Source organism: Sturnus vulgaris, chromosome 3, assembly GCF_052056855.1.
Source record: "Sturnus vulgaris isolate bStuVul1 chromosome 3, bStuVul1.hap1, whole genome shotgun sequence".
Lineage (NCBI taxonomy): Eukaryota > Metazoa > Chordata > Aves > Passeriformes > Sturnidae > Sturnus > Sturnus vulgaris.
The window spans coordinates 16,359,255-16,386,642 of record NC_142245.1 but is presented as its reverse complement, the minus strand read 5'-3'; the positions used below and the strand labels follow the sequence as shown (position 1 = coordinate 16,386,642).

Below are 27,388 nucleotides of genomic sequence, written 5' to 3'. Positions count from 1 at the left end.
GCCCAGCGATTGGGTACCGCTGCTGGCGCTCTGGCGAGCGCGTGGCGTGCTTGGCGGGAGGCGGCGGCGGCAGCAGCAGGAGCAGGAGCGGTAGCGGTAGCGCAAGATGGCGGTGGAGCCGCCGCGGGAGGCCGTGTGGCCCGAGGGCGCGGGTGCCGAGGCGGGCTTCGTGCGCGCCGTGCTCTCGCTGCCCGAGAAGCCCGACACCACCGTGCGCTTCTTCGAGCGCGGCGACTACTACACGGCGCACGGCGCGGACGCGCGGCTGGCCGCCCGCGAGCTGTTCCGCACCCACGCCGTCATCCGCCAGCTGGCGGGAGCACCGGGTACGTTGCGGCGCGCGCGGGGGAGCTCCGGGAGCGGCGCTGAGGGACAGCGGCGGGCGGGGGGGGCCGGGGGTGCCGCCTGCCCCAGGCCTGGCTGCGGCCGGCCCCGGTGGCCGGGGGCGAGCGGGGGAAGGAGGTGGCGGTGGTGGCAGCTGTCCCTGGATGCCCCAGGTAGCCACTGGAACCCCCGGGTCGCCCCCGGGAGGCTCTGGCAGCCCCGGTGCCAAGGCCGAGGCCTGCGGGTGTCACAAGGATCGGCCTCGGGGTGGCATTTCGTGGGTGGCTTGGGCTCAGGCTGGAGCCGGTCAGGGCCGTGCTGCTCAGGGCTCCTTTCCCACTTCCATCGGCCCCGGGAGCGGCGGGAAAGGAGATGCTGAGAGGTGTTCGTGTTCCAGTGGCCGCCTTGGTTCATTGAGGCCGGGAATCACTGAATGAAATTCTTTACTTTCAAGTGTTTCTCTGTGTTTCGTAAGATTTTGGTTTCCATGCACCTCATGCTTCTTTTCGTTTATCGCTTGATATAAGGCTTGCAGATGTCGGGTGTAAGAGCATCAAGATAAATTATCTTGTCGGAAGGTACAAACTTTAGTATTAGCCCTAATCTCGAGGAACGCAATGTTGCTGAGTTACTGGCTCAGATTTTGCAAGATAAACCTCTTGTAATGCTTTTTTTTTGCATTAAAAAGAGCATGACATTCTCACATGCTTTTCACTTTCTGTTGTTAGCGATGAGCTCATACGTAAAGAAACTAAAAATCCCAGCTCTCCCTAAAGCTGGATGTGTCTTCTTGACTGGAAACATGCATCAGTATTATTGTTGTATTCGATTTAGAAGTTATTTTGCAGGTGTGATCAGGTAACTACCAGCTCCAATTTTAAACTCTCTAAAGCCTTATCTACCGTATCCAACTAAAAGCATGAAACTGCATTTGTTGCTTTCAGGATGGTTTCAAAGCACACATAAACTTCAGCTGCTCTTCATCCCCTGCTAGTGTATAGTACTATCTCAACTGAAAAAATAAGGAAAATTGTGTTTTGTTGGTACAGTTCTACACTGGGAAAATGAATATAATTATGTAGAATTAGGGTTTTTTACCCATTTAAAAAATCTTGCTAGGTGTTTGAGGGAAGAAATTGAAAGAATCCTATTTAAAATAAACCCATAAGTTCCTATGGGAGTGGAAGCTTGCTCTTTAACATCTTTCATGGAAAAGGAGAAAGAGCCTCAAATGTGATTAAGGCATACTGCTTACTCGGTGTATCATCTAACTCCAATGTGTCTGACACCAGCTTGACTTAGTTCCGCTTCCCAACCTGGCAGAAAACTTAATGTACTTGCCTGAAATCCAGTTTGCTCAGTAGTGGAATCACCTTGTTCTGTGTGTAGGCTGCTGCTGGAGATGGGGAGGTGGAAGTGGTGTTGTCTTCTGGGCAGCTACTTGGAATTAAATTTGTTCAGCTGCGTCATCTGCTTGCACATACAGGAGCAGAAGCAAGAAATCTTTCTAAGATAGGTTTTGATGTAAACTTAATTTGTTTTTTGATGATATGTTGTTTTTACTGGATAAATTATGATAAAAGGGAAATGTCTTGGCACACGTGTTGTGTGAGTGTGAATAGGGTGGCAGTCTTTTCTGTCAAGAGAAACTGCTTATCCAGGGAAGAAAAGATGTTGTCCAGAAGGAGAACCTTTAGCAGACTTCTAATGCTCTTTAGATGAAAATCTGTGAAATATTAATTAATAAACAAAGTCAAGAATATTGTGAGAGGGACAGGGTGAGAGGAACATATCCCTTTGTATATATTAACGTACTGATTCAGTGAAATAAGGAATTTTACGTTGTTTTTATTTGGAGAGGGAGTATGCTTTCTTCATTAGTATTAACCAGTTGAATGTTGTGGATTTGTGTTGTTTCATGGATTCTGCGTGTTTGCTTATTTGATATTAAGACGTTGTCTTCCGAAGGCTGTTTTTGGGGATTTTGATTACAGAAAATAAGCTTTATTAACAAATTCAGGTATCTCATAATTTTATTTTTCTTTTTGTTTTGGTAGGAACTCCGAAGCTTGAGAGTGTTGTGCTTAGTAAAATGAACTTTGAATCTTTTGTGAGAGACTTGCTTCTGGTTCGTCATTACAGAGTTGAAGTTTACAAGAACAAAGCAGGGAGCAAATCTGTCAAAGAAAATGACTGGTATTTGGCTTACAAGGTACAATTTTCAACCTTTCTTTATAGTTGTGAGATGAAAGAAAAAACTCCGTGGTTTTTTCCTGCTTGGAGTTCTGGGATTTTAGGGGACTGATGATGAAAAATCACACCTGATTGTTATATATTGGTTATATAGCTGTTATACGTATCACTATATTTTCTAGTGCTCTAAGGCTCAAGGAGCTTTCTCTATGTCTTTCCCATAGGTTGGGAAATAAAGGAAACCTGAAGTGCTTTCTTCTGTGTAGGTGATATGTAAAATTAAAATGGTTAAAAAAATAGAATAGCTGTGTATTTTATATGAACGGACTGTTCAGTACTTAGTTTTATCTGTTGTTTTTTAGAAAGAAATAAAGTGTGTGTGTGCATTCCTTTTTAAAAGTATTTTTCTTTTTCTAAATAGGGTTCTCCAGGAAATCTTACCCAATTTGAGGAAGTTCTTTTCGCCAACAATGATATGTCCACAGCCATTGGGGTTGTGGGGGTTAAGCTGTCTGCTGCTGATGGACAGAGAGTAGTAGGAGTGGGCTATGTCGACACTACACTGAGAAAATTGAGTGTTTGTGAGTTCCCAGATAACGATCAGTTCTCAAATCTTGAAGCTCTACTGGTTCAACTGGGCCCGAAGGAGTGTGTGCTGCCAGGAGGAGACACTGCAGGAGAGATGGGAAAACTGAGACAAGTAAGGAAAGCACTGTGGCTGACAGACAAAACGTCTGAAAAGCTCAGTTCTGTTTTTGTTTTAGCCAGGCTCTGATTTGTGGAAAAACCAAGGACTGATATCTTAATTCAAAGAAGTTTTGATTTGTGCATACAAAATGTCTTATTTGTTGATTTATTTGCCCTTTAATCAATAAAAGTTCTAAAATCTTGTCTGTCATTCCTGTCCCTGCACCCTAGCATAAATCACTTCGGGGTTTGCTTCTGTGTGGTCAACATCTGTCCCTTAAATATCGAAATTAATTGATAACTCTGTGTGTTTATAAACAACAGGTCATTCAGAGGGGAGGAATCCTGATTACAGACAGGAAGAAGGCAGATTTCACAACAAAAGATATTGTTCAGGATCTCAATCGCTTGTTGAAATCAAAAAAAGAAGAGCAGCTGAATAGTGCGGCACTGCCAGAGATGGAAAAGCAGGTGAGCAATGTTCAATGTGCCTCTCTTTCTAAAAAGTGGAGTGGTGTGTGCACCTGATGTGAGCTGATCTCTACATTCTTGCTGAAATGTTCAGCAGTTCTGTTTAGCTTGGGTCTGTGTCAGAGCTGGATACCAGGGGTCCTGAAAGAAATGGAGAAAACCGTTTACTTAGCTCTTTGAAGCAGAAGCTCTGGCAAGGAAATAGTCTGCCGAAGAGGTGCCTCCTGTTCATAATCTATCTAGCCTAAGGACTGAAATACAATACTCTGGTTATTTTGCATGACAGGAAAATTGATACTTGAAAACAGAGTAATGTTTATGATAATATTTTTGTGTTGTTTTATGGCTTAAGTATATGATTTAGTGCCTGCATACTTGTTCTTAGCTGCAAACAAGAGGCAATTTGTTGAGATAAACAAGTTTTAAAATGCCCTTCACTGCTGATGCTCACTGCAGGTGTAAGGTTCAGAATTATCCTTCCTTAATGTGTCATTTCATAACAGATGAGAGTTGTTTGAAGTGTGTTGCAGCTGAACAAGTCAGTCATGCTGCTGACTCTCTTTTGTGCTGGCACATAGCAATGCCGTGCAGTGAGTCAGATCCGATGCTTGTTCTGGCTGAAAACTAACCCTGAAACCATATCCTGAGATGATCCAGCATATCTCATTTATCTGCAGTATAACTTGTTTGTGTTCCTGAGCTGGAAACATCCTGATAACAGCTTTGGAAAGCTGGCAAGGTGTGCAACTTCACATTTTGTTTATCAGCTTATGCAGATGGCTTGTGTGTTGTTCTTGCACCTGCCTAGAAAGACGCTGCAGTGTGATAGAACGCCCCTATGGAAATGAAGTCTTGTCAAACAGGATGAATCTCTCATAGCCCTGCCAGAATTGACATGGCTCAAAATCTTCCCCAGGTGTAATTTTCTAGGAGCATTTATCGAACCCTCTTGGATTCAGGACTGTTTCTAACTAGAACGTGATGTGTTTTTTAAAAAAAAAATTTCAGGTTGCTGTTTCGTCTTTGTCAGCCGTTATCAAGTTTTTGGAGTTGCTGTCAGATGAGTCTAATTTTGGACAGTTTGAACTGACTACTTTTGATCTTAGTCAATACATGGTTCTAGACAATGCAGCTGTACAAGCCCTCAACCTTTTCCAGGTAAGAAATACATACTTGATTTAGTAACTGGGTTACAATATACTTAATTACTTAGCTGCTTGACAATGAGCCTGACTGCCCACTTGCAATTCTCTAGATCCTGATTAATGGCAACTTCTGCGTTTTGGCTTCCTTCTCAGCTACTCCCCTGCAATGTGTGTTTTAAACATTTAGATGCTCTTACCACCTTTTAAATTTTTGTTTCTTGTTAGTTTATTTTCAACATAGAAGGGGAGAGAAGATCATCAAGGAGGTAGGAAGTGACTACACTAGTGCTGTATTGGGAAAAGAATACAAACCTGAATGAGATGGTGTTAGTGGAACATGTAACACGTGGCAGGAGTAATGCCAGTGGTGTCAGGAAGGGAGGGCTGGCAGTGAACAAGATAGTACTGGAGAACATTCTGAATGCACCATGTCATGCTAACTGTCATGTTTTGATCTCAGTTTTACCTTTTTTACACACATTTTCTGCAAATCCAGACAGGTTGACAGACCCCTTCTTATCTCCTGCCAAGTCTGTTTTTCTACTTTGCCCATTTCTGTAGTTAGAGGAAAATGTAGACTCAAAGTGGTGTGTTGTATCAGCTTTTCTCCTCTGTTTTCACCTTAGTAAGCCCTATTTAATGATCTTAGCTAGGATCTAATCTGCTTGCATTTCAGATTTATAGGAAGAAATCTCAGATTATGGCCCTGTTTACTTTGGAGGAATTTCTGAAGGAAAACAGAGCATATATTCAGCATCTGAGCTGGTTAGCCCTGAAGAGAGATGTTCTGAATTTTTATTTTTTTTTTATTTTTATTTCCTGCCGCTGTGCGCCTCTCTAGGGAATGAAGCAAAAATTACATTTCTTTTCAAGCTTTATGGAGGGTGTTCTAGAAAGTTCTGTTTTAGCTACCTTCCTTTACAAGTCCTTGCAGGTGTTACGTGTTTTGTGATAGGAAATATGGTGCTCTGTCTTCAGGGGCTGTTGTGGGCCTTGGAAAAGAGGATTTTCCATGTAGCTGGAAGCTGCCTGCATGGTAGGGTGTGTTTCTAGAGGTTTTTTGGACAGCAGTAAAGCAAAGTCAAACTATTTTGTAATTTTAAGTTGTTCTGTGAAGTGTGTAGGTAAAGTTCTTATGGTGCAGCAGATGCAGTTGATGATATGGAATGACTGTACCTTAAACATTGGATGTGCTGAAGTAGATAATTTGTGTATAATACATCTATGTATTCTGTGACACATTGTTAAATTCAGAAGTTTTTAGTATGTAATACTGTCCAGAACACTGAAAATAGACCCATACACTTTAGATGTTAGTTATTGCAGAGGCTGAATGTCTCAGTATTCCTTCTCACGGCATTCATTTCCTATTGTTCTGCATACAGGAGCATCCAGATCTGCTGCTGGTTGAATGCTTGCATGCTGTTTTAATGGCAACTTTTCTTATGTAGAGAGGGTTGAGATTTTAATTTCAAAGTCAAGAGTTGAAACAAGCTTGTTTGTTAGATATTAACCAAAATTTTTGCTTCGTAGCTGTTTGTGCGAAAACCAAACCAAACAGCAAAAAAAAAAAAAATGCCCAAAAGACTGTCTAGAGTCAGCTAATATTAAACCTGAATTATAGGTAATGAACTGTAATTTGACCAGAGCTAAGTTAGTGGTGTTTATATCACTGCAGAGTTGATTTGGGGAAGCTTGGGAGAATTCAAGTAACTGTTCTTCCCCATTGCCTGATTCTGTTGTGTTGTTCCCTCCCCAGAAAGCCTCAAAGTTCTCAAACTAAACCACTTGAACTTAAGTCCTGTTTCTTCCTGCTTTTTTGTGAGGGACAGGGCCCCTATTTTTTGACCTTAAGAAGAGCAAACTAGCAAATATGTAGATGCATTTCCACTTTTGCTACTCAAAGTGCAAACTGCCCCATGACTAGGTACGCTTTTAACTTTGCTGTTCAGTCAGGATTGGTTCCAAAATAGACAAACCTATTCCTTGCGTGCTATATTCTAGAGACCGGAGTGTGTTTTAATGCTACATTGTTTCATTTACCATTTTTGGTGGGTGCCAAGTTTAATAGGTGTGTTGGTTTGAAAGTAAAAGCAGTGCGAGACTCCAAGTTAGTAATACAATTTAATAGGAGAAAAGAGAAAAAATAAAATACATGCAATAATATAAAAGAAACAACCACCGACACAGTCAGAAATACAACCTGACACCCTGTCAGTCAGGGTGTTGGTAGCAGTCCGTATAAATGGTGGCTGCAGTCCTCCTGGATGACAGATGTGGTTCTGTTGAAGCAGTGCTCCTGCAGTTTTCCTCCGAAGGTCCAGCGATGATGTGGAAAAGGTCCGACTTTCCTCTGGGATCCAGTGGAAAGGTCTGCCTTCGCGTCCCAAACCCCAGTTTTTTACTAGGTGCTTGGCTCCTGCCCCTGGCTGGGGCATCTCCCAATGGGATGATGTAATCTTATCAGTCACACAATAGGACTTAATGGCCCATTAGCAGAATATATCTTCTGGAGGAAGGATGGGTTGTGAAAAGGTAACGATGATCATCCCCCGATGATCATCCCCCGATGATCATCCCCCGATGATCATCCCCCGATGATCATCCCCCGATGATCATCCCCCGATGATCATCCCCCGATGATCATCCCCCGATGATCATCCCCCGATGATCATCCCCCGATCTTATCAGATGGCACATCAGCAGAGGATATCTCCCACAGAGATAAGGATCACCACCCCTCCCACATTTCAACAGATGGTGATAGAATACACATTTTTGCATTGTACCCCAGGACAATAGGAAAAAAAAATGTTCTGTTCCTAAGTAGCTGGGTGTCATTCAGTGGGTGTAACTAAACTTCACGAACTGTTTTTTTTTTCTTTCCCTTTATCTATTTTTTTAATTCTTTCCAGAGTTCTGTGGAAAATGCAAATACTACGCAGTCTCTAGCTGGTTTACTGAATAAATGCAGAACCCCTCAAGGACAAAGACTAGTTAATCAGTGGATCAAACAACCACTTATGGACAAGACCAGAATTGAGGAAAGGTAACAGTATTAAGTGTTTAATAGACTTAAACATGTTAATAACTATTTTATATAAGGCCCTTTCTTTTTAAGCACAGAATGCTACAACCAAGAAGTAGTGGTGGTTGGAGTCTTTTGTGTGCTACTCTGTAGTGCATTGTAGTTAGAGCAGAATATATTTTTCCTTGGGATGCAAATTGCCAGGTTACTGTTAAATGTTTTTTACAATTATACATTTTAAAGTGGAGGTACAGTATGTTTAGATGATCTGAATGATGCTGTGCTACAGGCTAAGGCAGTGCAGCAGCCACTTACTGACTGTTGTTCATATGCAAATGCTCAGTCTGTATAATAATATTTTGATGTTTACCAGTTAAAAAAAAAAGGTCAGCAAAACACCCAGACAATTAAGCAGTTGTGACGTCTTCCTGTTCCCAGAAGAAAGCTACTTTTGGTTGCAGTATGTCACTGTAATCATGCCTAGATATTGTGGGATATTTTTCTTTCTTGCCCTTTCATCCTGCCCTCTGTTACCGTGTGGCTGCCCTGCCAGTAGATAACAGTATCATTTGATAAGAAGCCTTAGAGAATCTGGTAAATCTGTGCTGAGAACGTACAGATAATTCTCAATCCTTCAGAAAGGAAAACTGCAAAGGCTGTGTTCCTATTGTGTTTATTTGTCTTGAGTATGTTCACCATGCAAATAGAAGTTACACATTTTTTAAACCACTGCTAAATATAGCTGTATTCTTATGATCCAAAACAAAATTCCATGTAACTGTAGCAATCAGCAGGTGAATGCATTACAAAATGTGTATTAAAGTTTAACTTGACAAAGCAAAAGAGGCTGGAAAATTGAATTTAATTTTGATTGATTCTCTGAGGCTCGTATTTCAGGTAAGGCATTGCAGGTATGTCTGTTTATGCTGTTGGGCACAGATCCCTACTACCTACCAAAAAAAGAAATCTTGGCTTGGACATGATAATATTTAAATAAGTTATGCGAAGCATAGTTGTTGTGGTTTAAGTCCAGCTGGCAGCTAAGCACAGAGCTGCCTGTTCACCTCCCTAGTGGAATGGGGAGGAGAAACAAAATCCAAAACACAGCACTTTATTAGCTACTGAGAAAAAATAAACTATCACAGCCAAAAGCAGGATAATAGTTTTCTTTCTAGACTTCTGGAGACTGAATTATTCTGCTTCTCTTCAACAAGTTTTTCTGCTTTTCCTAATAATTTGCAGAATAGTGTATAGTAACTTGATCAGAACCCACTTAGAAACGTTGTTAATGTGACACTGAAATATTTGTTCCCAGGTTTACAGAATGCTCTTACTCTTGCATGTGTTACAAAGGCTTTCATTGTTAGGTCTTGACTAAGTACTCGAGATCATCTGTATCTGTCAGTTTTGGATCCTAAGATTTGAGCCAAACTTAATTTTATGATTGTGTTGTTTTTAACATTTTTAAAGTTAGAACTCCCATCTTGTAATTATTTTATGCCGAAGTAAACATTAGAAATTCTAACTTATATGTGACACATTTGCTTATTAGTGTACATCAGAAATCTTCCAAGTTTGGAATAGACAGCATTTTCTTTATAAAACTGGGTTTGAGTTGTATGCAGAAAATGTAACTTTACCTGTTTTGTAGAGTTACTATCACCTCTGTGTTTTGGTTTGCGATTCTGTGTGGCTAATGTTGGCTGCATGTAGGAAAAGGTATATTTAAAGGAGGAGGGGAGTAATTAAATGGAGTTAAGCTCTTAGTGGAGCTTGTAAAGGTCAGTATATCCAAGTGTTAGGAATTTGAAAGAAATCCACTGATAACTTCCTGTATCTTGCTCAGTTGCAGAGTCCCTGGAGCTGCAATTTGTTTAAAGTACTTTGCTTTAACCTCTACTAATGGGCACTGAAATACTATAGAGACACCTTTTCACTTTATTCTGCTGCATTCTGTCAGAATGGTCTTGCTTTCAAGTACTACTTAGATGAATTCAATTCTCTGAGATAAAAGCAATATAATTTACTTGTAAGCTTCATCCTCCCAAACTTCATGCTTTTCAAAGGGTGTAGGACTGTTCTTTTTTTAATCCCAAGGAACAAGTATGATAAGAGAAGCTGTTAGTGGGGCTGGTGAGATGTACTGACAGATTCAAATATCTTTTGAAAGATATGCAGTTGCCAAGTTGTTTTCTGAAGACTTCACCGTATATTGTGGCTGTTTTAAGGCTTGCAAACCACAGTTTAGAACATAAGGTATCTTTAGAAGGAAATACCTGGACTGTTGTTCCTTTACATCTCCTTTGTCTCCAAAGGGAGCTACTGATTGTTTCTTAGCTTGAAGTGTGCCATGCTGAAGGACCCCATTTAACACTAATCAATGCAAAACTCCTCAAACCAAGCAGAACTGCCCAAGCTGCACTGATGTTCAGTGGCTTCAGTGTTTTGAAGGAAGTCTCTTGTTCTGCTTATGCAGGAGGTAGTTGACTTAACTGTTGTCCCAATAGTATAAAATTGGTGTCTGAAAGTCTTACCTTTTTTTTTTTTTTTTTTTTTTTCCCACAAGTTAGACTGTTGTAACCCTCTGCTAAGACCTGCAGGTGGTGCAAGTCGTCTTTTGGAGATAAAGGAATCCATTTCTTTCTGTAGTTTGTAATCTGCAGAATGTTGTTAACCTGTATGGATAAATGGAACACAGAGTTGCATCAGTAGTCCATATTAACTATTGATACAGTAACAGCACAAATTAAAGTGCATGATGCACATGCTTCAGATAAAATGGTGTTTACTGACAGGGGCAGCTCCTGATGAGAACTGAGAAAACAGAGGCTCCTGATAGCTGCCTATCCTGTAAGACTTGGGGTTCTGCCAGTATCTGGCAGGTTTTCCTTGATTAAAAAAATAATTATCAGTAATAAGTATACACAGTACAGCCCTATTTCTCCTATGTGGTATGTTCAGAAAGCAAGCACATTAGGTTCTTGCTCATTGTCTCATAGTCAGCATATTAGAAATTAAAATGTAGTCGCAGAGCCGCCAGCATGTGCAAATACAAATATTAATTGCATAACCAAATTGACTGCAATACAGCAGGCAGCTTCAGTATGCCATGTTTGTTCTTCAGGTGCTGGAAAGTCTGAGAAATGTGACACAGTATAAAATAGTACTTTTTCTGTTATGTCCTGAGAAGAGAGTTCATACTGAATATATTTAATTTTTTTTCTGTATTTGGAATAAACTCTATCTGACATTTATACACACCATAAATAAAAGATTCCAGTTCACCTTTTTAGTCCTTTATATATACTGTGGTTGATCCTCTTATATGTGCTTGAGTCCCATGGTGGAAGAGATGCAGGGGTCTCAGAGGAGTTAAAGGCTGTACTCAAACATCACTTGCTCCTATCCAAGCCTATTTTGGGCTTTCTTTCTGTGTTTCTAAATATCATGGTGCATGGAGGCCACATTGTAGATACGAATCCTGTTTGTGGTAGAGTAGTAATAGATTTGGGAAGCTTGAGGTGAATAAGTGACTTGAAGGGTGTAGAGCATTTTCATGCATCATGATTATTAAAGTAGCAGTTTGTTTAAAAAATAAAGAAAACCCAACCCTAACTTGCGTTGAGACAAGAAGAAGAAACATAATAGTCAAAGGCCCTGGCTGTCTTGGGGCACCTTGGGTGAGGTATGAGGATGGTCAAACTCTGGAATGTGCACTCAGAGAGGTGGAGGGATCTCTGTTCTTGCTCAGTGTTTGACTGAAGTTAGCCTTGTTTTGAGCAAGGGCTGTGACCAGAGGCCTGCAATTCCAATGTGAGTTGTTCTGCAGTAAGTTTTCACTACTTTTTTGTTTATTTCTAACCTGCAGCTGTCCCTCCCTGCAAAGCATTGCAGATGGGCTTTGTTGCTTTTGTCGTTCTGGTTAGCAGCTCTGCAGACCTTCAGTGCTTCAGAGTACAGGTCAGGACCTCTCCACAGCCACAGACTGATTCCAGGCAGCTGAATTAGGAGCATGTGGTGGCCTGTGCCCTCATTAAGGGAGGGGGAGATGTGATAAGCTTGGAGGTTTGTCTAATTGACCTCTTTAAAGTGCATTTTAGGCACTGGGAGTCCTCCTAATGCTTCTAGGGAAGCTTCTGAAATACAGATTGAATCTGAACAGATTTGAAGACAGAAACATGCATTCTTATTGTCATGGAGATCATGATGCAATAAACACTTCCCATGAAAGAAGTTGTCATTCCAGTGACTTGAAACTGGTTCGGGCTTCCAGTAAGCCTCTAGAAATGTTAGAAAAACATCACCTTTGTCATTCCAGAAGTTACCATCACTAAGTTCCCTAGAGAAATGTTTGGAGCTTGAAGCCTCTTCACCTATGTTTACTGCTTTCAAAACTATTAATTTACCTCTATGTTCATTTGGATTTCTTTGTTAAAACTGAGGTTGACACTGAATGCTGTCTAGAGACATTTAACAAGAGTTCTGCTAGTCAAGCACATGTCACACAGGCCATGTCCCTAGGAAGGAGTTGCCATCAAAATCCCAGACACTCAAAACCTTTTTAAAGGTTTAGACTGTTGTGTTGCAAGAGATTTATTTTTAGTTTTCTTGTCTGAGGAGCTGAAAGTCTCCTTTCATGACACTTTCAGGTGTGGGAAAGACAATGTTGGTGTTTGTATTCTGCGTATTATCCAGATCATTTGTCTTCTGGGTCAGGGATCAGCAATCAGTGTTGCAAATCTGTAAATTATAGGTGGCATTGTGTGGTGCAGCACTGGAGCAGGTAGTCATAGTATCTCCTAGTTGATACTTCCAGCTCGCCCACTTCTTCCTGACAAGTCCTCACTAGGTGCAGAAAAAATAGAAGGATTAAGCTTTCAGTCATTCTTTTGTGTCTGAATTTTGAGGCTCAACAGAAATGAAAATTAAACTAAGATTTGATTGAAATGTCAGACTGGTTTTCAGACTTGTAAGACACGATGAAGCTGCTATTTATTTAGGGAAATGTGAATCTGTAGCTGCCATACTGTTCTTTGGCTCTCATCCTGCCAAAATGAGGTGGATGGCACTTACTGCCATAGTTAAATTTTGCTTAGAATCTCTGTTTTAAGTATTTAGGACTGTATGGAATCTTACTATGCAGAGGTGCAAAGCTCTCAGGTTTGGAGCAGTGTCCTTGGTAGTCACTCTTGAACACTGGATACAGGCATATGGTATATTCTCTGTGAAAGAACAGTCACCACATTATTGTTTCTGCTTTGTTTAATTTATTTCCAAAAACAGTAGAAAGGTGGCATGTTAGGACACTGCAATGGAAGCTCTTGGCAAGAAAATTTTGTCTTGACTTGTAATTTAATTTCATTTACCTTGTATGAGGATTGGAAGAGTCTTTAATGTTTTAATGTTTTATTGACATACCGTTTTGAGTTTCCTCAGTACAGAATGAATGCAAATGAAGAAATACTTGTTTCTCGACAGCTAAGTTCAGTATGCTCTTAGTTTGCACAAGATTAAAGAAATGAACAGGTTAGCAATTTAAAAGGGTGTTAATGTTGATGGAGTAGTGTAATAAATGTAACCTTTTAATTTTAATAATGTATAGAAACTTGTAGAGAATAAAGCACAAAAAATAATGATGAAAATAACTTTCCTCAGCTGACTCCAGTCTTTGAAGACCATGCAGTAATACAGTTTTGTCACTGGATCCCAAAATGCCATATTTAATTAAAAGCAAGATGGGCAAAACCTCCATGGTTTAAGGCATTAAGCTGGGAAACAGCCTCTGCTGCTTTCCATCTTGCTTTTCTCTGGAAGGTTTTGGGTGGAGCAGTTTCATTGTGTGGGGTTAATGAAGGTGCCTATGGCTGAGTAGTATTTGGTGAGTTCTTCATCCATCCTCTTCATTGTTCTTTGTTACCGTATAAGAAATGGAGGTTTATTAGGAGCTCTTAAAGGGCAGTTGTTGTTTTGTCTCAAAGCCTTAAATACTGTGTTTTTCTAGTCTTTATTCAAATTAGGATCGTTTTGCCTTCAGGTACTTGACACTTGCTTACACTGTCTGTTCTGTATGTAAGGTTTCTTTGGTCTTCAAGATTTAGTGGGAAAGTTTTTCATTTGTTTTTGACTCTCGTGCACCATGGCTCTGAGCTGTTTCATGGATGGCTCACACTGTCTGTAACCACTTTAAATCAAAAGGTTCATTCATGCTTCCCTGACTGTGGACTGCCACCTGTTCGCTTGTAATTGGCACTGGTGTTCCTGTAGCTGACTTGTTCATCTTTTGATGGGGAGTTTATCATGCTTAAACAATTAAGGGTGTCATGTTGGATAGCAAATAATCCAGAAAAATTCAGCAGTTGCCAAAAGGAGCACTCCATATCTCCTACTTCCGTTTTGTAAAAATTTTTTTTTGGGGGGGGGGGTCCCACAGCTAAAGATCAGTTTGATTTGGCTTCTTCATCTGATGAACACTGGTCCATGAATAAGTGAGGAAAGTTGTCATCAAAAATTAATCCTTTTGCTTCTCTGCAGCTGGGCCATGAGCTGCTATTATCATGAACGTCCTAAGCGCAGCTCAACAAATACCAGAAGCCAGGATTTGTTGAGATTTAATAATCTGACTTGAGGTTGCTTTCTGTTGGTACTTTGACTGTTTTAGAGATTATGCCAGTTGATTTGTGTTGCGAGTTAGATTGCCAAGCTTGCTACAGGAGGATAGAAGGGATGCCTGCCTATCCTTGGATTGGAGCAGTGAATCTGTGAAATGGAGCTGTGCACTACTGTTGCTCAATAACCCTGCTGCTTTCCTGACAAATTTGCTGTGAAGATGCTATTTGAATATTTTTAGCTCATACAGAAAACAGACAATGAAAATTTTATGAAAAAGACTATATATATGGAAATAAACATTGGGAAGACAAAAGAAATATCTCTGACCAAGATTTTGGGAGATACTTCTTGTTTTATGAGCTATCCTCATACCACTTTTGTCTGTACAGTTCCTTGAGGGTAAGAGACAGCTTAGTCCAGCAAGATTGTGATGGGGTTTGAGGTGGGAAAGGATATGCTATGTTGAATATTCAAAATTCAACTTTGCTGGTAGATACTCTGTTTTTTTTTTCTTCTATAAACATGAATGTTTAAAAGTCGGGAAAACTGTTTATCATTCTGTGAAGTAGTGTGTTGCTATAAGATGAGAATTTGCCCTTTTCATGCCACTTTCTCGTCTGTGGAGCTGTTTAATTCATTAAGGGTAATAATTTTGTTATTCCTTAACCGTGAGAGGAGGAGAGGGGAATCAAGTCTAAATGGTGCTGTTCCATAAAACTAGTTTGAGTGGCAGTTCTTGGTAATAATTGAAAAGTACTTTATTCTTATTTGGGAAATGCAGCTTTTGGGAAAAGAAAGTAATGATTTAATTTCCTTGTCTATCACTTGGATAGTGACTGTTACTGTATGTAATATACCCAGGCTAAGGAATGGGAAATAAAAGACTTCTAGTTCTTGTTTGAACTGTAATTGTGGTGACTGTATAGGTGTAGTTTGGATGAACAGGTGTATGAAAGTTTCTTTAGAACCTAGACAGGAGCAATATTTCTTGTTTTAAATGTTCTGATATTTCCAGGTGATGAGTTTTGTAGATCCAGGGCTGGTCTGCCACGGGAATGTGGAATAGTCCCAGCCCTGATGTGAACCTTCAGCCGGAGGTGGTGAGAGGGAGATGACTCAGCAGTGTCGCTGCTGCAGGGCAGAGGTGTCCTTCAGCCTTACCTGGAGAGAAACACTGGGAGCCCTGGCACACTCTGGTCACCTCCTGCCTGCAGAAATGCTCCTGCAGGTCCCCCTCTGTACTCCTGTGAAGCACAGCTGACAGCCTGTACCTCCTGGCCATGGGAAGGGTGGTGGTTCCGGGAGGAGTGCTGCCAGCCTTGCCTTCTAAATGAAGGAAAGATGGTTCCTTTCCTTCTCTTTTCGTAGGGAGTTTCTATGCCTGCCTCACAGTCCTGCACTTCCTCCTTAGTTCTGGCTAGAGGAGGCCAAGCACAGCTCTGCTGGTGTGGTGCTGCTTTATTTGCATGTTCTTCAGTATGATGCCAGGCACTCTCTTCCCTCAGGGTCTAAAAATATTGCTGTTGCAGCAGTCTGCTTCAGGAGCAAAGTCTTAATTGTATGAAGTAGTACTTTTCTGACAAGAGTTAAGACCAAATATTTTATTTTTCTGCTGAAGAATTGTTTGCTTCTTTTCTTTGCTTGATCTGCTGAGGTCAGAAATTTCATAAGCACTTGTGCAAAAATAATGCGTTATTGGTAACATCAGACTTGGGTAAGTATCTTGGGAGGAAAAAAATACAATGTTACTTTAACTGCTTTTCCCGATAATCCTGTTTTGTTTTTTATTCTGATCTTATTTGCTTGCCTCATAGTCAATATATACAACTTTCAAATCATTGCTTGATTTTTATAAAAAATAGTTACTTTGTGCCTGGTACCCCTGATAGAATCCCAGGGCTTTAATTTGCTCTCTAGCCTTTGGCATAATACTCAAATAGTATGTTCAGAAGTTCATGTAGGGTGGTAGAGAGTCTGTTGCTTCCCTGATCCATATTAATTTTATGTTATATAAGTATAACTGATGTAGAGGAGTGTGAACTCTGTTTATTTGGAAGACTGCATTTATTTGAATTACAAGATTTATCTGTTAATGGACAGTCCTGAAGTTAGAAATATCCATTATTGTTATCATGGTAGGATGGTTTAGGGACTAATTAGGAAAACTAGAAAAGGCACGAGACTGATATTTGAATGTGGCTTTCTCTTACATTGCTTATTATTACAGGTTTGACAGCAGGAAGCCTGATCTGTCCAGCTGCTTAGTAGCACACTCTGTACCCAGAGCTCTGGAAAGTGTGTGCAGGTTTGATTTCTGTGGATCTCCTAGGGTCTAAAGCTGCTCTTCAGACGTGGGACTCTGTATTACAAGGGATTATACTTCAAAACAGGGCTGTGAAAAATAGGATATTCGTGGTCTCTTCAAGTTACATTTAAGATTAAAAGACAATAGCAGCGGGTTCTGAAGAACTGCACTGTTATAATGGAGTGAAAGCCAGTGGCTAGTGCTAAATACATTCTGAGGGCTTCAGATACCTGCCTGCAGATCCCGTGGTTTAGTTCATTTAAAACTTAAGGGAGAGGGTATGGCAGCTAGAAGAGCAGTGGGTAGCAGCCCTACTTCACATGTCTGGTGGTGGCAGTGCTGCTTTCCACCAGCTTGCACGTATTGCTGGGATTGGGGCTGGAGGGCATAATTTCCTAGCCACTGTAGGCCAACATCAGGACACAGCTGGGCTTGTCCACAGCTGGCAGGGTCACCCCAGGGTGAGGTGGTTCAGGGGAGCCAGAGGTGAAAAGCAAACACAGCCACAGCAAATGAAGGTGTGTGTTTAAGGAGGGGGCTGCAGCTGGGAGCATCACCCTCAGTGTCCAGCTGGGGTACCCACAGCTGCCTTTCCCACACTGCCGGGTTTTGTTCCTCCATGCTCCGTGGCTTGTCTTTGCAAAGAGCAGGACAGCTTTCCAGCTGTTTTGGCAGAGGAGAAGTTTTGAAACCTGTTTGGGTCTAGAACTGTGAATGATTGCAAAATCTGCTGAGAAGCTAGGGAGATCATCAGTCCAGGGAATGCTGTAATCTTACTGGGGTGACAGCATTGTCCTTGTAAGAACACAGACATTACAGGTGAACTGTGAAATGCATCCCCCTGGGGCTCTTTGTTCCTGGCTTGCTGTTTCTGTTAATCTCCTGTATTATACAATATCCTCTTATTTGTTAAAAGCCTGTAATTTTACATGCCTCACATAAAACTGTAACGCACTTCATATTCTGAATTGAGGAAGAATGTTCACTGTTGTACTTTTTCACTGTTGTCTTCAAAGTTTTCATTTGTGAGCAACTTTTAGTTTAGCTTTTTGGGGGGTGCTTAGATTGTGGCAGTGGTTTTCAGGGAGGGAAGCTGTGAAGTAATTTGATAATACAGAAACATTTGTAGCATGTTAACTGAGGAAACAAAACTAACTTTGTGCTCACAATGACAAGGTTTGGGTAAGGGTGGCTAGGAAAGAGAACTTGAGCCATTAAGTGTGGAGGGGAATCCCACTGAAGATGCAGGCTGCTCTTTTTTTGGCAGACAGTAGGAAGAACTCTTGACTGCCTGGGTACAAGCCTCTCACCTGGGCATCTTGCCTGGGTTGTCTGCTTCTGAATTATAGGCCCTTGTGTATCCATGCAAATTTGGGAGAGCTGGAGGAGAGCTTGTTCAGGTGAACAGTTTGTGATACTCAGACACAAGATTTTGGAGCCTGAATGATACTGTATGGCCAAATTGGTACAATTTTGTTAAAACAGCAGTAAGATTTTGACCCCTTGCTTGGGATATTCTGTCTCATATGTAAGAAGTGCTGGAGAGGTGTGTGTACAACTCATCCAGAAAGCAACATTCTGAGTTCTTGGTGAATCAAAACCTGGATTCAAATCTAGTATTTTCAAAGTACTGGAAGAACTGGTGCTTGTGGTGAGTACTTTCCAAGGCTATTCCTGTGGCTTGGGTAAATGTTGCCATCAGCTGGAGACTTGCTGCCAGAAACCAGAGCAACTTCTGGCTGTGCAAAGGCTGTGGTGTGAGCTAAGTGGGGATTGAGATCAGTGATCCTAAGCCTATGATGTATGACTAAAATAAAATCGCTTCTGATGGTATTAGTCTCTCTGAAGTTCCTGATTCTTTATTCCTCAGGGTTTGTGCTACATTTATTTCTAATTGTTTGCAAAGACCACTCTAGTTTCATTTTAAAAAGTCTTTTGTGCATAACTAAGCACTTCCAAAAGCATGCGTGGGTTGCCTAGCTATTTTGCATTGTTATTTCTTTGTGCTTGTCTGAGACATTGTGGATGTTGTTTATATAAATGCATGCAATAGCTCTGATTGTCTGAGACAAAATGACCTGGGATGGTCAGTGTGATTTTTATGCTGCTGTGTGCTGAATTACTCAAGTAATTCTCAGTATCAGGTTGAGATTTCTGTATTTAGGCTCCCATGTGCCAATCTTAGGTGTCTGCCTTCAGACTTCAGATACTTCAAAGACTGTGAAGCATGCTCAAGTTCTTTGGCATGAAAAGAGCTTTGTAAATTTAAGGTTTCTACTGCTTACCTGAGGTGGTAAACTGGATTATGGCTGGTTTTTGGGAGAGAGATGATTTTCTAGGGAATGACTTGATCGCCAGGAGAAGTTTATCAAGGGAGCTTAGGGCAGTGCCTTGCATATTTCTGGTTGGAAAAAAAAAAAAAGCCAGTATTTATCAACTACAGCAACCTGTGTGAAAAAGACAACCCAATTAGAACAGGTAAGGTGGTGTGGGTATCATTTTATATGTCTAGGTTAAGTATATCCAGGGAGGATTTGCTTTGGCTACATTGGATTAAGAGATCTGAGTTGGAAAGAAACATAAGGGAAACAAAATGATGGTATATGAGGTGTTTTTTCACTTTCCTTTGTATAAAGAAAACATGGAAACATGTTAAACTGATACAACTGTGCATATTCTGAAACTTGTGGTGAGATAAAAGTCTCAATATATTTTAAAGCAGTCCTTAATATGCTGCTTTTGTAAGTGGCATTTCTTGATTAAAATTTTGCATAATCAAGTAGAACAGTTGGACAGGAGAGTTGATCTTAATCTGAAGTCAAAGAAATCCTTTAGCAGGCAGAGAATACAAATGTATGCTCTTCAGAAGACTCAGCTGTTAGATAGTCAGGGGAGTTGCAAGATTTAAAGTCTTAAAAAGTAAGTCAGCTTCTCTTGTAAGAGAGTGCATTCATAATTTATTTCAGTGTTGACACTTTTTTCCTTGGGTTATGTGGAATTTTTAGTTAGCAGTTTCTTCTGAAAACACCTGTGAGTAATTGAGATTTAAAGTCACTACCCTGAAGTAATACCTAAATATATTATACTCATTATTAAGTATGTATTAGTGATTACATATGGATCCCAGTTTCATAAAATGATAAAAAAAATCCTCAATGTCCTTTTTCTGAGCAGAGGTGCTTGAGGAAAGTGTTTTCTTTTCTATATGCACAGAGAGATGCAGAGCTGTCTAGCGTTTTGTAGGATGTTGGTTGTGGTGGAGGAGAGATAAAAACCTTAGGTGTTTTATAACTAATCCTATTGCTCATTGGTTTTTTTAGTGCTTATTTTCTTTTTTTTGTAGCTGTTTTTTGGGGTTTTTTGGTTTGTTTTTTTTTTTTTTAGTGGTGCTGGCTGCTCAGGCATTATAAATATTCTGTTTTCTTTTTTTATAAAATCTATATGCAAATCTGGCATGATTAATGTTTTCCTATTAACTTAAACTTTGATATTTAGCTGTGTAAAAAGCTAGAAATATAAATAAACCCTCCTGACACAGTCTGTGTTGAGGCACCTTAAAGTGGTGATGAAAAATGCTGCATAGGTGTAGCAAGGGAAGAAGCAATCTCTTCTGATGTCAAATGTTATGCAGGCATCAGTGGAATGGAAGCAGTGTGTTGAGACTTGGGAAAGTGTGTGACATATATTAGATGGAAAGCAGATTTTTCTTGTCTTTTTCTTGTGTGTGTGTGTGGTACGTTGGCTTTTTGTGAGTAGTTGGTTCAAGAGATGCCTCTTATTAACTGTAAAACTGGGGAAAAGTTGGAATGTTTTGAGTTGGATTCTGGAGTATCCAGCAGAAACCTGGAGATGAGTGGGTTTTTTCCTCTCTGTCTCCCAGAGCACGCTAAGCCTAATGATTCTTGTTAGGGCACAGAATTCAAAGCTTGTAAAAAGCCATGGTTATGCACAGCAGGAATAAAAGGTGGTTACTGTTTCCAAATTCAAGATAAGCACTTGTGTTGATTTTCAGTTACATTAGCTACAGTCTTGTGTGCTGTTTTTGCGGTTTTATTTCCGAGTTTAAATAACTGCCTCGAAACAGAGATTTCCTTTATGTTCTAGTGTGGTTTTACTACTTATAATTGTTTCTGTTATCTTGACTGTGCTGCCTTAGATCTGTGGTGGAAAGTTTTGCCCTATTTTCCTTTCCTTTTGGCTGTGTGGCAGAAACGAGTATCTAGTGTTGTCAGCTGTTGTTTGATTACACTTTCTTGGATTTTAAAAATTTTTTTCTTTTTGTATTTCCTTTTTTTCCCCCCCTCAGCTGAACTTTATATTAAAAACAGCCTGTCATTTGATTTCATTATTACTTGTGAGCAGTATTCATGGCTTATGGTTGCATTACCTTTCTATTCAGCAAACTTGTATGTATTCTTACCAACAGGAAATTGTTATCCAAAATGTGGTGTGAACACAAACCTGTCAGATGTATCTTTGTGGTTGGCAAATGTAAGGGGGAGATAGAACAGTACCAGGAAGGTCATGAAATGTTAGTCTAATTACCATGGTTTTGGCAGAGCAAAATTGTTCATGCTGATCTGAGAACTCTTTAAACTTGTCGTTGTGGACAAAAGAGGAGTGAAAAAAATAAATTAGAGCTTTTGAAATACCTCTGACAGGTCTTATCCAAGAGGCTGTAGAACAAGCTGAGGGAGTCATGGGATGAAAGTGAAGGGTTTGTTCGTGAAGGGTTTGCAAAAGGCACAAGTGGGGAAAAAATCTAGATCCTGGTAAAGATAATCTACAGGCTAAGACTACAGAAGTCGTGCTTGAGATGTTCTTGAATGACTTATAACAACTGTGCAAAATTTATCAAGTTTTCAGAAGTGATTCTGTGTATATATCCATATGCTAGGATTATTGATTTTCTAAGGATCTCTTGGAAGAGAATCGAAGTTCTCCGATTTTAAATCGAACATAAGCCATGAGAGGGCAAGGTAGGATCTGATGTTGATGGTGAACTTGAATTTTGCACATTTTTGAGTGTATGAAATTGGTCATCAAAACAAGAAAAAAAAAGTAGTTTTTATACTTAAAATTTAAAAGTTGAAATCATGGAGTAGTCAGTAGTTTAAGCAGGTTGGATAAACCCAGAAAAATCTTGTTTCCTGCTGCAGGCAGGAGTAGTATTTTTCTGGATTAAAATTCACATTGATAATAGATAAACTTTCTGAATGTGTCTTGCTTTTTTCCTGGTGCTTTTTTTAAGTGAAGCAATATTGGGATTTTTGAAGTGAAGTAAGGTGGTTTTAAACAAGAAATTAATGCAACTTTCCTCATACTAAAACTTGAAAGTATTTGCAACAAGTTCCTCTTTGTGGGTTGATGGTGTGGTGGTATTTTGTTAAAGGAGAAATAACGAATAAGTTTACAAATCTTGCATAATACCTGGGAAGTGAGAAGACATAACATCGGGACAGTACAACCTCTTGTGTGTTTGCCATGACTATAACTGCTAAAGACCAGGGAAAGTAACAGTAGGAGTACATGGGTATAGTAAATGGAGAAGTTTACAGTCAATCCCGTTTTATTTCTGCCAAAGGTATTTTTTCCAGATTACAGGACTAAAAATGACCAAGCTGCTTGGTTCCTGTGGGGAGGTTCATGTTGGCAAGTTGGTCCCTTCTCTAATCTCTTAGGGGGAAAGGAGGACATCTGGTTAGTGGGCTCATATTTAGGCTGTTAAGCAGTTGTATCATGTGTCTTTAGTTCGGTTCAGTTTTTATTGCTTTTTTCCCCTAATATTTAAACAATACCTAGTCTTTAAAAGCTGTGTTTGGTCACTGGTTGCTGCTGGCTCTTCTGAGAGAACAGTTTGTGATGTGAGTCCTAAGTGAAGTCTGCTCAGCAAATTGAAGGGACTTGTAATAAACATGGCAATGTATCTGCTGTGACAAGATCATGTAGTTCTTGTTATTCCTCCAAACCATTTGACAGAAGTCTGAAAGTTAGAAATCGTGCTTAGAAACACCAACAGGGATCAGAATGGAAAATTGCTTGGCTTTCATGATGTTTCTCATACAAGTCTTGTTCTGTGTTCTTGCAGTAAATATCTTCGGTATATTCCTGTCTACTTCTGACAAGCTCTGTGTACATGCTGAAACTTTAATGTTTCTTTTGGAAGTAAAGCACCCTTATGTGTCAGTAATGTCAATCTCAAAATTTATATATTAAGGCTGTAGTTGAATGGATAAATGTAGAGGTGGGATCCTTCTCTCATCTTTTTAGTTGATTTTTTTTTTTTTGGTATAATACAGAAGATTCACTGGAGTGTGGGGGTAGAATACTTTTTGAAAGCCAGGACATTCCTTTAGAATTTTTTCTGTACAGAAATGTACCACTACCTGTCCAGGGCTTTCTACATCTCGTGTTGCTTTAGCCAAAGCCTTTGTTTCCTGACTGTCTTTGCTAATTACCTGCAGCAGTGGACTGTGTTAACCCCTGCGTACTGTTGTCAGTGTCTGGCACTCTGCAGAGCACTGCAGTGTGTAATGTAGAGATTACTGCTGTCAGAATGACAAAAAAATTGTCATTTCCAAAGCAGTTTGCAAATGCAGATGTTACTGTAATTGAAACAAATGCACTTCTCTGCCAGTAAGCAAACCAGCAGGAATAATGTGGTAAAAGCTGTCCTTTCTTTGCTTGCATGTCTCTAGATAAAATTAACTTCTGTGCTGAAGCAAAGATATTGATAGATATTATTAACCAGAAATCAGCACAGTATGTAATATGTGGAGGTCTCTGAAGGAGGCAGAGCTCTTCCTTGGTGTTCTGAAAGTGTGATCAAATAACACTGACCTCCCCGGCATTCCAAAATTAACAATATTCAACTTCTTTTTTTAACTGCAAGTGCAAAATGTGTAGAGATGGCAATATTAACTGATGCAAAAATCCAAAACAAATTGCAAAAACTGATGCAAATGTACGAAAATTCGTTCACATTCTAGTGGAGAAATGCAGTTTAATGCTCTGTCACTTCTTATTGAGATTTATACTTGCTTCCAGCACTTAAAGAATATTTATTTCACTATTTTAAAACCCCCATACCTAAAATTAAAGAAAAAAAACCACAGAAAAAGCCCCCAAAAAGCTAACAAACCAAAATGTTGGGGAGCAACAGTAAGGGAAGGCAGACTGGGAGTCAGTGGTGGTTAGGCTGGCAGGCAGTCCCCTCATTGGTAAGAGTGCAGTCCCCCAATGCCTGCCATGAGGCAAACAGTAGTTTGAAAGTAGTTGGCATGGATTTACAGAGGGAAAATTATGGCTGGCTATCCCAATAACCTTCTATAATAAATAGACTAGGTGGTTGGATAAGGGAAGAGCAGGGAATGTTGCTTATTGTGACTTGAGCTGTCACTGTCTCCTGTTACATCTCACAAAGTAGGGACTAGATCAGTGCAGCGTGGTGGACTGAAAACTCACTCAGCTGCCAGGCTCAGGGACATGAAGTCTCCATGGTGGTCAGTCACTAGGGCTGTGTTCCAGGGTTTGACACTGGGACCATCCTTGGGGATGCCCAGAATGTGCCTGGACACCATGCTGGGCAGGGGCTGTAGCTGTGATCCTGCTCTGAGCAGAGGTTGCAGTAGTCAGTGCACAGAGGTGTCTTCCAACAGTGAGGATTCCCATCCTGAGGTCCTGGCTTGCACAGTGTCCATCTTGGCCTTGACCACAGGGAGCTAAACTCTGCCAACAGTGGGCTTTATTTTCCTGCTTAATGCCTCTTTTTCCATAGACTTCTGGAAGACATTTTTTGATAGTGTAGGGAAAGGATTAATCTCAAAGTCAATTCTGAGTCAGCTTTACCGACAGGATAGACATTGGTATTTGCACTTGGAACGATTGCACTCCAGTGCTGTTCATTAGAAACCCTGGCTGTTCAAAACTACAGAAGGTTGACATAGGCTAAATCTCCTTGCTTTCTCAGCTCCTGTGTTCTCCTGTTTCATTTGGGTTTTTTTTTACTAGGGGAGTTAGCTGGTGGATACAGCCATAGAGAAGATACAGATAGAAACTGTCAGATAACTGGTGACATAAAAGAATTATAGATCATGTCATGCTAATCATGGTTATGAATTCCTTATGTAGGTTGAATTTGGTCGAAGCTTTTGTAATGGATCCAGAGCTACGCCAGTGCCTTCAAGAAGATCTGTTACGTCGCTTTCCAGACCTCAACCGGCTGGCAAAGAAATTTCAGAGACAAGCAGCAAACTTACAAGACTGTTACCGAATGTACCAGGCTATCAATCAAGTGCCTAATGTTATACAAGCACTAGAAAAACATGAAGGTAATGCTACCCCCATCTATTCTCAGTGTTTTGTAGTATACTGATGATGCAAAGAAATAGAGCATAGATTTCCAAAGATTACTTTTTTCCTGAGTGCTTTTGTTGCAGGAATAAAGCTTAAACACATTTGAATTTTAAATGAGCTGAAATTCCAAAATGCCAATCAGATACTTAAAAATATTCATAGCCAAATCTTTGCAGGAAAATGTGTTCCAATTAGTGTGTAGCTGGGATGCTTGAACTGTTGGGTAATGGTTTGGGACTCTTTCACATGGACTTATCTCTAGGAATTCCTGACCAACTGTACATGTATTGTGATCTTGCAAACAAGATACCATTCATACAATAGTGTTATCATCCACTTCGGGTTGTAATTAAACACAGAATCCCCCCAGTTTAAGTATTAGTGGTATAACTTAGATGGCTTGGTTTTTTTAATCATAATGCCCCTGTATTTGATACAATAGCCTGGCAGGATTTCTTCCAATCCTCATTAGTAGGAAGCACAATGCTGTGATAAACAAGTCTAGAAAGTACAAAAGCTGCTTTTTTGCCCCTTTTCTGTGTGTTACCAAGAAAATGCAGACTAAAATCAACATAACAAGGAGGTGATTCAATTTAGCAATAGCAGTTCTAACCTACCAGAAAGCTCATTTTTGTAGAAGCCCATTAATTTGTTAGAAATTCCCTTTGTGTAAAACAAGCACCAAAGCCTTAAAAACAAATGTTCTTTGAAATGACATGGTTACAAAAATTTCTTTCCTTTATTTGAGTAGAAAATAAAGCTACCTAGTGTCTTTACTTTCTTGTACTACAGTTGTAGCTGTATTGCAGCTCCAAGTAATGAAACGTCTACATTATTGATCTTAAATCAACTTTTGGTTACTGGCTGCGTTATTTCCAAGTGCAGTTAAGATCTGAAACTGAAGGAATTGATAGATGTAACTCTTCTGCTTGTTTTTGTTCTTTAAGAGCTGGGCCACTCTTTAGTTGCCTCAGTCATGTCCATTTGGCTTTTTCAGACAGACTCTGCTTCTTTTAGCCTTGATACGGAGCTCTTGGATTCCCATTGTATCCTGGGGTGTCAGTTCAGAATGCTGGCTTCCTGTCTTTACTTATATTAGCTGCCATTTGGATCGACAGAGTTCCTCTGTCATACCATTGGGTTGGAAAACAATGCCATTTTTAGAGTTTTGAGGAGCAAACTGTGTAAGGCAAACTGCTAGGCTCACCATATGGAAAAGTTAATAGACTGCAAAAGATTATTCCTGTTCTACACATGAATCAGTTGGGCTTAGTAGGGCAATCACCAGCAGTATATTAAAGATAGTTTAAAATAGTTGGTGTGTTATTTTTCTTTGTACTTGTACCACCTGTTCAAAATACATGAATGGTCTGGTAATTTTCAGTGTACATGAGTGAATCAGACTGGATCTGGTAATTTTTGTTTCTGACTGTACAGAATGTTTTAGCTCATCAAAGGGTGGAAAGTCAGAAAGATTTTTGACAATTCTGAGTATGTGCTAGTTTCAGTACTCCCTTGCCTATGAATGGCTGTGGGGATATAGAACAACCACAAAGTCATCAGCTGTGACTGCCTTTCCCTCAGTATGAATTAGTGTTTTACTGAAATCCTTGTTTTTATGGGTGGTGAAACCTGGGGAGGGCGGTGATGAGTGAAGATGACTTTTTTCTGTTTTAGCCATAAGAAGTCTGCATAAGATGGGAAAGGACTCTGAGTCATCAAATCATTTTGCTCCAGCTGGCAAAAGGGAGCAGTTGTTCATTACTCAAATTGCTGGGGCATGAAATTTGGGTCCTTACAAGGTTTCTGTCTTCAAGAAGCTGCTGAAGCATCTTCCTTGCCATCTCAAACAAACACTCTTTTAAGTCTGTAGATATGTAGGATACAGGAATTTTATGCTGGGTTTCAGGTGTATTTTTACCATACTGTATACAGTGACTTGAATACCCCTTACTTCTTCTTTCAATCCTGTTCTTTCCCAGACTGTCGCACTGGTGTCTTACAGCTGTGTTGTAATCAAACTTGGCCGTTTCCCATCCTTTGTCATATGCTGCTGATTATTCCCTTCCTCATAGTGGAAACACATTAATCTATCAATGTGTCATCTTACTCAGTGTTGCATTTTACTTCATTTCTATGAACCCAGTTTTCAAGGTGTTGATCTATTTCTGATTTATCTTATTCCAATATAATCTACAGATATCTTCCATATTGTATATTTTAGTGACATTTATAAGGAGCCTTCTTTTGTGCATTAATATAAATTCACAC

At 40.1% G+C, this 27,388-nt stretch overlaps 1 protein-coding gene across 1 annotated transcript in view; it reads left to right on the top strand.

Moving 5' to 3' along the window:
* Positions 1-27,388, top strand: part of MSH2 (mutS homolog 2) — a 45,326-nt gene continuing 17,938 nt past the window's right edge. The window contains exons 1-7 of the mRNA XM_014877461.2: positions 1-326; positions 2,382-2,536; positions 2,939-3,217; positions 3,529-3,675; positions 4,684-4,833; positions 7,736-7,869; positions 24,893-25,092. Of these exons, the coding sequence (XP_014732947.1) occupies positions 107-326; positions 2,382-2,536; positions 2,939-3,217; positions 3,529-3,675; positions 4,684-4,833; positions 7,736-7,869; positions 24,893-25,092 (1,285 nt within the window). The 5' untranslated portion in view covers positions 1-106. The remainder of the gene's footprint in view (positions 327-2,381; positions 2,537-2,938; positions 3,218-3,528; positions 3,676-4,683; positions 4,834-7,735; positions 7,870-24,892; positions 25,093-27,388) is intronic.